The 11,924-nt window shown below is 36.9% G+C and overlaps 1 protein-coding gene across 3 annotated transcripts in view; it reads right to left on the bottom strand.

The window, feature by feature from the left end:
- PAM (peptidylglycine alpha-amidating monooxygenase) overlaps positions 1 to 3,577 on the bottom strand; it is a 77,490-nt gene extending 73,913 nt beyond the window's left edge. For all 3 annotated transcript variants that reach the window (XM_035888492.1, XM_035888493.1, XM_009648667.2), the window contains exons 1-2: positions 3,068 to 3,577; positions 1,813 to 1,933 (exon numbers count right to left, since the gene is read on the bottom strand). In XM_035888492.1, the coding sequence (XP_035744385.1) occupies positions 1,813 to 1,933; positions 3,068 to 3,159 (213 nt within the window). In that variant the 5' untranslated portion in view covers positions 3,160 to 3,577. The remainder of the gene's footprint in view (positions 1 to 1,812; positions 1,934 to 3,067) is intronic.
- Positions 3,578 to 11,924: the final 8,347 nt, after the last annotated feature.

The raw sequence follows: 11,924 nt of genomic DNA, 5'->3' as shown, positions 1-11,924 counted from the left end.
GTGCTTAAGGACATGGTTTAGTGGTGGGATGTCAGGGTTAGGTTAACGGTTGGACTTGATGATCTTAAAGGTCTTTTCCAACTAGACGATTCTATGATTCTATACAAACATCAGTACGGACAACTTGAACTCACAGCACATCCATGGTCACTAAAAACATATTGGCCCAGAATGAAGATGATAGCAAGCTAGTAAGAAGCCACTACAGAAAAATATCTTCTCTAAAGAGGATTCTTCCCTTCCATGTTGCCACAAAAATGAACTAACAGAACTAGAACTACAATGCTGTTGGTTATCTCCTTCTGTGAAGTACAAGAAAATGAAGATTGACTTTTCTGCCATTGCTTCTTGCAGAGTATATCGGTGTTTAACTTGTCTGAATGGGAACCAAGTTTCCTGTACAGTTAGTATGGGACACTGTGGAAGGTGGAAGGGAAATCAGAAGCGCAGGTGAGACTGAGAGCGGAAAATAAAATCTAGACATAAAAGTATATAAGGCTAGTAATTGATTACTTTCAATTACCTTTTTAGGAGTTAACTTGGCAAGTTGCTTTCTGTTGCTGTCTTTCCCTGTCCCTCCCCCAAATCACTAGTCCATAGCATTTTGGTTTATTGTGCACATAAAGGCTGTTGGCTATAGATACACATGAATGTGAAAAGTATTATGTCCTTTGTATTAGCCTTTGGTGTTGGTGTTAGATTATGGTTTTCCTTTTTTTAATAGGAATCTGAAGTGATTTCAAATGTGTTTCCTAGCTCTTCAACTAATGGCTCCTCAGGTAAAATCAATAAAATGTAATTACAAACATGCACCTGGATGAACTGAGAGTACTTTTCATTCTTTCTGAAAGAAAAATTTAATATTTTCGTGCAGATAAATAAGATCTAGTAGAAACTATATTTCTGTTTTGCACTTGCTGGAATGACACCACTTGCTCTAAATTACATGTTCCAGAGCAGTGCTCCCCAATAACTGAAAACCTCATTTTCCGTTCAGTATTTTTTGAAAGTGCTATCTGCAACAATGAGTCATCATCTGCTGCAGCACAACATCCTGCTCTTTCCAAGCATCTGCAGCCCTCTAAAAGTAGGATCTTTTAATGACATATGTAATTCACTGCATTGCCTTGCTGCAGTAAAACCCCATTAATCATTGTTTATCTTGCTTAATGAAACTACATGAGAAAATGACAGAATCTCAGACTTGTATGTGAATCTTAAAAAAGCTAATGTTAATGTTAAAAATCTTAATGATTGTCTTCATTTTCATTCGGCTCAGTAGAAGATCAGCAACTCCAAACCTGAAAGAGTACACTGTTATAACTTGTTTATAATAGCTTTCCTGGAGTATTTTAAGGGTTTAAAATACCGGGTCAAAAGTATTAGCACTATAAAATGCTTTTTGGTTGTTTTCTCTCAGCTTGCCGAAATTGCAGCGATGTTCAATTTAATGTAACTAAATTCACTGAGGCATCATCTGAGATTTGGTGTAAACTGCAACTCTAAATAAGTGTATGTCTTACTAGCACAGCTGGAAATAATTAACTTCAATAAAACTCTCATTCCTTGTTTTAATAAGGTTCAGCAATTCAAGTTATGAAACATTTTACAAATAAAATTAATCAGTTAGAAGACTTTTCTCTCATTTGAGATTACTTTTCTGTTTCCCACTTTCTCTGGACATACATGTATCTATGAAAGTTACCCTGGTTTTCTGTACATTTTGTGTGAGTGATATTGTAGGCAAGGCTTTATTTTCCTAGCTTATAGAAAAAGAGCAAGTGGCAGAAAGAAAAGCTGCGTTTCTCTCACCTGCTTAGGCGTCACCCCAGGCATGCGAATGTCCAACGCAAAATCTGACAGACCAAGTGAAATCACTGGCCGGTCACTTCCAAGGCATTCACTGGAAAGAGATCTGGTAGTATCCTTATACCTTTAAGAGAAGGAGGAAAGTTTTTTTGAAATACTGATTTATTTATTTTTTCTAAAAAGAAGGGTCTTCAGAACTAGTAAAGAAGTTTGATAATGCTGAGTAGGCTCCAGGGGTGGTCTGGAAATTTCACTCCCTCATGAGCCAAGGAAAACATTTTAGTTATCAAGCACTTGCTGAAGTAGTTGCTCTGAGCAATCAGGCAGACTAGTTTGGAAAACATTAGCTGAAAACATAACCTGTCATCTCATCTAAATAATTGTCTGAGGTACACGGACGTATAGATAGAGAATTAATTCACTAGAAAATGTCAAGTATTATTCATCGTTCACAATAGTTCTTTTTTTTTTTTAAGACTATGTACTTGACATATAATTTAATATAGATTAAATTTAAATAAAGTGTAAAGGGGAAATTTTTAAATCCAACACGACATTTAAAGCAACTCCTATTATAAGGAGCAAAGTAGAAAAGTAAGTTTTACAACTTCACATGAATAGCAGGGTCTGTATTGAATGCAATGTATAAACAAATTGTAAAAAAAAAATGTAGATCACTGTAAGGAACTAAATGGTAAGACATCCGAAACATAATGCAACATGGGTATCAATTTTGAGTATGTATATTCATGTATATAAAAGTGACATGGTAACTACAGTGCCCAATATACCTCACAAACAGTAAAACACTTTTGTGGAGAGGTAAGAGGCTACTTCTCTTGCCCACACTATATTAAAGTTTACCTATGCAATTTTGCATTCAAAATCTCCCAAATTTCCCAGGATTTCACAGTTTTACGCTAGTTGATGCTTTCTCATTAAAACATCATTTTAGACTGCAAGCTAACTTGAGCAGCTGAAATATATTTACTCCCTGTATAATACACCTGTGGCATTATCTAAAAAGTTCTATTAATTGTTGTTTTATTATGCTAAACTCACATGGATAAAACAGGAGTTTCTGTCTTCAATATGAGAAGAGTGCCATTTCAACACTGCAGAAAGAAAATTCAGGGCAAGGGAGCAAAACCGAACAAATACCATGCACACTTTTATCTAGGGCATGCTTTTTCATATTTCCGTAATATCTTTAGTGGCTGCATGCATTCAACACATAACATATTCCTGCACAACCCACCTCTTGAAGAGAGAAAGTGGGCTTCTGAAACCCAAACAGATGTTTTGAAAAACAAGAAACGGTATTAGCAGGTTGTTAATGAGGCCAGCCATGTCCACCCTGCTGTTCCTGGCCCGATTAAGGGAGAAGAAAAGGGGCAGTGCAGTTCTTTCGGCTGTGATCCTGACAATTAGGCGGCGACGGCAGCAGTATCAATTCACTACTTCATTATCATGTGCTCTGCAGGCATCCTCCAGCTTCTGACAGACCATCTGTCTTGGAAGGTGACGCGTTGTAAATCAGAAAGGTGGATGGTGCTACGTTGTTTTTATTATTAGCTGTAAAAATCTGTTGAAGAGTCTTCCCTTGCAGATAGATGACACTGTACTTCTGCCCACTGAAGCAGATGAAAAGAAGTAGCACTCCTGACGCTTTCTCCCCAGGTTGTGCAGTTAAATCTGCACATTACTTATCAATCCACAGTGCCAGATACTCCAAGTGGCATCGCAGAAACTAACGTCAGTCATCCTTCAGAACCTGTAAAAATAGAAGCGGATAAAGGATGACTAACACATTACAGCATTAGTTCTCAGCAAATCCCAGCTGAGGCATTTTAATACATTAGTAACTTCTTTCACAAGCTTTAGCCCAACCCAGTGAAGATTGCACCAAGTCTCTTGATTCCTCCATTTCCTCCCCTCTCATGCACACAGGGTCAGAAGCTGACACATTTCATATTGATCTACAAATTGCACTCTCAAGTACATTTTACGTAACAGGAAGAAATATAAAAAAGCCCTCAATATACAAAGGCAAAGCATGGCATATTTCACCCACACAAACAGTAGTATAAAGCGTTCTACAAGCAGCAAAAAAAGCCAAACACTGACAAGGCAAGGACCAAGGTTTTCAAATTTTATCAACTGTCACTAAGTGCTTCTGCACATGTTGCAGGTTAGGAGAATGTTTTACTTTTAACACAACCTGTAATACACCATTATGTCATAAAAGTACCTGTTTCTTAGTGCTTCAGCTACTTTTTATATCCACTTCAGAAAACTCATACTTAATTATTTTCAGAAATACTGCAACAAGAACTACTGAGATCAGACCGCTTTATATTAGTTGAATTCTTTTCGATCCTTTCATACATTGAGGTTATATCAGTGTGAACTGTTACTCTCCTCATTACTTGAACTGTTCTTAAGTTCCCATTTTGGTTGATGCAACATTTTCATTTCAAAATTTTAATTTTTTTTATAAGTATGCTAGAAAAATCACACTGTGTGTTTACTAAAGACATTTATTTGTATTTTTACTGAGCATTCAGATGCTGGCAGAAGAAAAATTTCAAGTCATGAATAAAGTCAAAATCTTTAAAATGTATTGTGTAGTAATTCTTTTAAGATAAGTATTAACAGGAAAAAAACACCCAAACCCAACTATCTCCCAGCTGCTGTAAGGCGTAGTCAAAATACTGCTGTAAGGATGAATAGAAAAGAAGGATTCTGAAATTAAACACAATTAAAATTAATATGGTTTACAAAAAAAATCACTTCCATCTCAGGGTACATGTACCAGAAAGGCTTCTTATGAAACAAAAGTATTTATGCATAGACTAAGAAGCCATGCTCGCCACTTGTCTGTTGTTTAGCAGCTACACTAGATTTGCATTGAACAATTTGTAAGATATAAAAACCTGACTACATTAATCATCATTAAACTTGCGTATTTTATTCATTGAAGGATGACACAAAAGATTCAGTCACAAACAACTAAAAATAGACTTCATCTTGTTTTCAGCTTGCCAAAATCATGCCAACGCTGTCCAAAATAATGCATTCAAGCAACGATACAAGCCTAATTCTTTTTTTGAAGTAATTTTTCATGTCTTAATTTCTGTAATATAACCATTTTCGCTAGTGAACTACGGAAAGCTGCAAAACATATAAAGGACTGACGAAAACCAAAAACCAATAAAAAAATGACAAGTGTGATATGCTTCACAAAAAGTTAAGACAACTATAAAAACAGAAGGCTTCATTACTTCTAGTCTTTGTAAGCCACCTGGCTAGAAGTTCTAGTATTTTTTAAATTTGTATTATCCAAGAAATTATGCCTTTATTTTCAGGTCAGAGCAAGAGCTCTGAAGAACAGAGGCAGGACAAGTACACTGGATTTTAACATACAAGGAGGTACAGTGTTCTGACTTAATTTGTTGGGATCTGAAAAGATATTTTCCAGTGACTAGAAATAAAAACAAAATTTTTGCTGGCTTCAAGAAGTCTGAGATTGATTACACCGAGTCTACAGCTACCTGGTATATGAATTAATAAAAGAAAGCTGCTGAGAAACCTGATCATCTGAATTACGAGGGTTTCTTTACAGCAGCTTTTAATTCTCACTGCAGAGTTAAGCATGGTAATAGCAAAAATCACCAGAACACACCTTAATGTTACAGAGGAAAATCTCACGATTCATGGTTTTTAGAATGCTGACCACAAAGCAGGAGGGGGGAGAGAAAGGGGAATCTGGAATTACCTAGGAAAGCTAAAAAATTAAATCTGTAGTAAGATAAATACAGGTATGACTAACATCTGTACATTCTACTTAAAAAATAGGCCAAGTTAATCTACAAGCTTTGTTTTTAACTTTTTATCAGTTTTATCAGCGAGATGGATATGAAACGAGTAAAAATTTAATGCACCTGGTACTTAAGATTAGACCCCTGCACAAGCAAATTTTACATTTGGGAAAAAAACAATTTAAAAAAAAAAAAACAAAACCAAAAAACCCCAAAACTAGAAAAGGGCAGCACCATCCTGAAGAGATTTCAACGCAATTTTTAGGTATGAGGCAATACACAAGAATACCAGACAACAAGGGAAAAAAGTGAGGATGAGAGATTCAATAAAAAGATTACACAGTTACTTAGGTTCATTATGTGGACATCTTGATAGCACTGTTTTGCTTTCAATTTGGGGTAAAAGATCCCATGGGAACACAAGAAGTGAAGTAAAAAAGACGTAATTAACGACAAAGACTAGAGTGGAAGGGGAGAGAGAGAGAGATGAAAATTAGATTGGGCAATGTAAGCATGTTACTTTATCCTACATGCCCCACCCAGACATAGCAGAAAACAATTACATATAACAAGGGAGTGAAGAAAAACAAAATAGCCAACAGCAACTAGCATGAGGACATCTTAATGAATAAGCTGAGGGAGAAAAGTGGCCAAGAAGCTGGAATTCAAAATACAATTCAAACTACCAAGCAAAATAAAGTAGCAATATTTCAATGGGATGTTATACGAATTAAACACTGAGTCTTTTAAAAGAATAGCAATTAAATGATCAATTTCCAAAATCGAATTACAGAAAAAAGGCGTCACCACATTAACCCCAAGTTCATAAACCACATTGTAGTAATTCCTTGTTCTCAGTTTAGTCACTAGAACATTTTATATACAGCACCAAGTGAACAAGGCACAAGCAGAAACCTCACCATAACCACCTTCAAAGAAAAAAAAAAATGGTCAAAGCTTATGGGAACTGATATGAAAATCTATCACAGGTGGTAATTTATTGTAGTTGATCGGGAGAGCAATCACCAGAAACACAGATGTATAATGCTGATGACACCAAACTGGCTGATAGGCCAGAGAGTCATGCTGCCATCCAGAGGCTGGAGAAATGGGCTGACAGGAACCTCGTGAAGTTCAACAAGGGGAAGGAAGTGCAAAGTCCTGCACCTGGGGAGGAACAACCCCCGCCACCAGTACATGCTGGGGGACACCCAGCTGGAAAGCAGCTTGGCAGAAAAGGCCTTGGGGGGGTCCTTACAGATGGCAAATTGAACATGAGCCAGCCATGCGCCCTTGCTGCAAAGAAGGCTAACGGTATTCTCGGCTGCATTAGCCAAAGTATTGTCAGCAGGTAAAGGGAGGTGATCCTTCCCCTCAGCACTGGTGAGGCCACACCTGGAGTACTGTGGCCAGTGCTGGGCTTCCCATACAAGAGAGACATGGACATACTGGAGAGAGTTCAAGGAAGGACCACAAAGATGATGAAAGCAACTGGAGCATCTCTTCTCTGAGAAAAGGATAAGAGAGATGGGACTGTTCAGCCTGGAGAAGAGAAGGCTCAGGGAGATCTCACCAATGCATATAAATAACTGAAGGGAGGGTGCCAACTGTATGAGATTCAACATGGAAGAGAGTGGCTGGAGACCTGCCCAGCAGAAAAGGCCTGAGGGGATTGATCGGTCAACAGCCAGCTGAATATGAGCCAGCAGTGTGGCTAGGTGGCCAAGAAGGCCAACAGCATCCAGGTTCTTATCAGAAATAATGTGGCCAGCAGGACCAGGGAAGCAATTGTGCCCCTGTATTTGGTACTGGTGAGGCCACACCTCAAATACTGTGTTCAGTTTTGGGTCCCTCACTACAAGAAAGACACCGAGTTGCTGGGGCTTGTGCAAAGAAGGGCAACAAAGCTGGTGAAGGATCTGGAGCACAAGTCTTCTGAGGAGCAGCTGAGGGAACTGGGGTTGTTTAGCCTGAAAAAAAGGAGACTGAGGGGAGACCTTATCGCTCTCTACAACCACCTGAAAGGAGGTCGTAGTGAGGTGGGTGTTGGTCTCTTCTCCCAAGACACAAGTGATAGGATGAGAGGAAATGACCTCGAGGTGCACCAGGGTAGGTTTAGACTGGATGGGAAGAAATGTCTTCACCAAAAGGGTTGCCAAGCATTGGAACAGGCTGCCTAGGGAAGTGGTTGAGTCCCCATCCCTGAAGGTATTTAAAAGATGGGTAGACAAGGTTCTTAGGGACGTGGTTTAGTGGTTGACTGGGTAATGTTAGGTTAACGGTTGGACATGGTGATCCTAAGGGTCTTTTCCAACTTAAATTACTCTATGATTCTATTCTATGATAGGACCAGAGTCAACAGGCATAAACTGAAATGAGTCTGTGACAAAAAATTCTTTCAACATTTAAAAGTAACATACAGGGCCAGTTCAGTATGTCAATTAAAGGTAGCAAACCAATTTGAGAGAAATAGATGGCAGGTGATGTGGATAAGGGGTTACCATCCATGAAAGTTCTAGCATTCTCCATGATATGGAGAAGGTAAACAGCACCAAGGATAGATGATACCAAGGATTTTCCCTTTGGATTGTGATGGCCGATGATGAAAATTTTCTATTTCCAAACTGAGGCCTCTTGGTTACTTTCACAATTCCATGGCCCAGACAGGGCAATGAATGGATAAAATAAAGCCAGGAAAGCCAAGAAAATTCTCCACAGGTAAGCTGCTTTTACAGCTTAAAATTTTTTGGACATCAGTGAAACCATGATTACAAAAAACATAGGGCCTATGTAAGTTTTAATGCAATTTATGGTCAACCAAATGTAGCCCTATATTTAGACTTTTTTTTTTTTTTTTAAATAAGGATCAAAAGTGTCCTGACTTCTGTGTCATGTTTTTACCAAACTTTTTGGATTAAATAATACATTTATCACCTTAGAAAATTCTTCCTTAAAGCTTTGTTATGTTGTTTGTGGAGAACTGTTTACTTTCCTTGAAGCATTCTTTTTTTTTTTTACATAGTTTTACAGGAAAACATTTAGAACATGATTATAAATCATCCAAAAACTAAGAAGGTTTTTTAGAGTAGAAGGCACTGCTTCACACTAGATTTCATTGGGCTGTTTCTCGAAAGGTGTTAAAGATAAATTTTCACCATATCCCAATCCACTGTAATTATAGGCTACCTAGTATTTTCCTCCTCACCTTGCTCTGCATCGGTTCAGGAAGCTGATGCCACATCCTCTGCCCACCCCAGCAGTGTGTTAATTTTTCCATCAGATCAACTGTTCAATGTGCCAGCAGGCAGCTGCTGTAATTCTATCACAAAAGAAATAGTGTGAGCATGCAGCTGGGGTTGGAAAGGAATCCCCTGTTTTGGCAGCAATCCACGCTGGATTTTGTGTAATATTAAGGATGCTTTTAAAAATGAGAATTGTAAGTTATCAAATTCAATTTGCCTCTTGGTTTAACTTAGATTTTATAAATTCATATCTTCTGCTACCAAAACGTTTTTCAGATATGGATACCAAAGGGAAAAAAAGAGAAATATGATTGTTCTTATTGTTGTTTTTATGAACAACCTTTCCTGAAATTTGATCTGCTGAGCATAAATACAGTTCATATTTTTAAAGGAAGTATTTCATTATGATAATAGACCTATTGTCCACTCCATCAGAGGAAGCACAGTATTTATAGATTGAATGAAGAACTGCGACTAGAATTTTCTTGTACGTATTAAAGAAGTTAAATTGGATGCTTTCTAAATGGATTTCCTCTTTGCATGCTTTCCAAATATATTGAAATTGGATGTGTATTTCTTTCCTATTTGACTAGAAGTATTAAATGAAAATTCATATTAAGCAGTGCTTAAAAGGATGGTTTATAAGGGCAACATAATCTATAAAAAAGCTGAATACCTGAATATTTAAACTTGTTTTGAGGGATTTTGCTGACCTGTTAATCATTTATGTGTTCTTTGTTAAATGAAGCATTTTTTATAGGTTTCCTATGGGGGAGGTAAGTTCTACTTGCTATCTGAAGACAGGCAATCTATACTAAGAAAACAATGAAGCAAAATCCTTGGAATGTTCTGTCAGTTCAGTAGGTATGGAGAGCTTTACCTACTAGAGAGTTTGTTTTGTTTTGTTTTAAAATCAATTGAAGTTTTATACAGCAAAGTAATAGAGGGTGAAGAACTGTCATTTACACTCTGCCTTTCCCTGTCAACCTGATCAACAGGTTCAAAACGTGACTTGCAGCTTCCTAGCTGCTATAAAGAGCAAGAATCACGAAGATATAAACCCTATTACCCCAAGCCATAGGTAAACCCTACTCACTGAACAATACAGGAAACATTTGAACTGTACTTAGTAGGCAACGCATACAGAAATAGCAGTCATGAAAATCGGAAACAAAAGGACATAAGAAAAAAGGTTATGAGATGTGTTTGTGCAAAGAAAGAACAAGGACATTATTTCCACAGGGAATAGGCAAAAAGACCCCCACTTTATTATCCTCTATTAATTTATAGAATAAACAGAAATGAAAACCAGCCTCAGAATTCTTTTGTGAGCATCAGGAAATGCATGAGGAAAAAAAAAGAAGAACCAAGAGAAGCAGAAGAAGCACAACTCAGGATGTCACCCTAGGCTCCAAGCTCTGCCCACAGCTGCTGTCCTCAGTGCTTCCGAGATTACTGAAAGGGGCAAACTTCAAAGCTTAAGCAGGCCTGATCTTGTGAGATCAACTTCTAGAATAGTTTGTTTTCCAAACAATGAAAACTTAGTCAAAACAGAAGAAAATGTGTAAGAAAAAAAGATGAAAAAAGGTTTAACTGCTACTTTTCAATGTGATCTTACCAAGCAGTCTCTGCTTAAGGCTTGCTTATCTGCCACCAAGTATCTCCCTAGTCACATTTTGTCCCCTTTCCCAAATTAAATATGACAAATACCACTTCTAAACAATGCACACTCAGGTGTGAGACAAATAAATACCTGAAAAAGAAGTAAATTCAATACTACATAATCCAGAGATACATGCCAGTATTTTTCAGATCAAAATAAAACTAATTTTCTTGGAAATTCTGGAAATTGAAATCAATTTCTGAATTCCAAGCTAAAATTTTCAAAATGTGATATACAATTCAAGGTAAGATTTTTTTTTCATGTACTCCATCACCATATTGTAAACTATCACGTATAAATTTGTTTAAGAATGAGTTGTACTTCTTTTGATAGAACAGAAATATGTAAGCAAACCACCATACAAAATCCTTTCCTGCTCATATTAATATAAATGTGCTTGCATTACTAAAATATAAGAAGATTTCAAGTAGAAGTTCACTTTTATAACCTGATTTTTTGTTCTTGCACATCCACAGACTAGAAAGCCTTGTAGTCAAACATCAGGAAAGTTGCATGCCTTTTTGGAAAGTCTAAGAATCAAAGGCTTTAAATTATTTTTTGCCCCATCATCTTTTAGGATTAAGAATGGTCACAATTTGCTAATTCAGTAATTGTTACTAAACTGATAATAAAATCTTTTATAATTGTGAAACATAAGCTCATGAAACTGCTTGAAACACTTCCTATTAAAACAGTAAAATGCAAACCCTCCTTTTCTTCTTGTGGGAGTCACAGACATTTTTCAGAAGTCTAAAGACCAGAGCAAGTATGTGTTACTTCTCCTATTCTACACTTTGATAGCATTTCAAAAGCATTTTATTCACAATAAATCACCTTGTAATCCTTCTGCTTTGACCAGGTATCAAAACAGGTAAAATTCTCCTGTCAAGGAAGATCAACATTTTTCATTGAAAAACGACATCTTAACAAACTGCTAATTTCATATTCTGAAAAAATGAACAAGTTAGATGGTACTAATTACTTGCCTAAAAGCGAAAACACATGAGAAGCCTCCGCTTTCATTTTAATATGCAGATCGCTATCAGTAGCACAATGTAATAAGGATAAAGGTTCACTGAAGTACCCTTTGTTTTCCCTTTGTTATGCAAAAATAGAAAATACTAAAAGGAGAGTGTTTTACAGAGTTAGGATTAGCCTCCAAGGATAAAGCAAATGAGAGATCATTTAAAACATTTAAGTTCAATTACACATTACATATGAACTATGAATTAAATTCACTGCATGTTCCTTCACTAGGAAGGACTGCAAATGAGGCTCCTTGAATTCCTTGTGTACAAGTTCTATACTCAGAATAAGAGCAAAGCACCATTTTTTCAGTAAAAATGTGTAGAACTTTGTTAATATGGTGTATTGTATTTACAATTGCAA

This window comes from Egretta garzetta, unplaced genomic scaffold, assembly GCF_000687185.1.
Source record: "Egretta garzetta isolate BGI_Z169 unplaced genomic scaffold, ASM68718v1 scaffold271, whole genome shotgun sequence".
Classification (NCBI taxonomy): Eukaryota; Metazoa; Chordata; class Aves; order Pelecaniformes; family Ardeidae; genus Egretta; species Egretta garzetta.
Note: the sequence above shows the minus strand (reverse complement) of the source record. Positions and strands in the feature narration are given on the sequence as shown.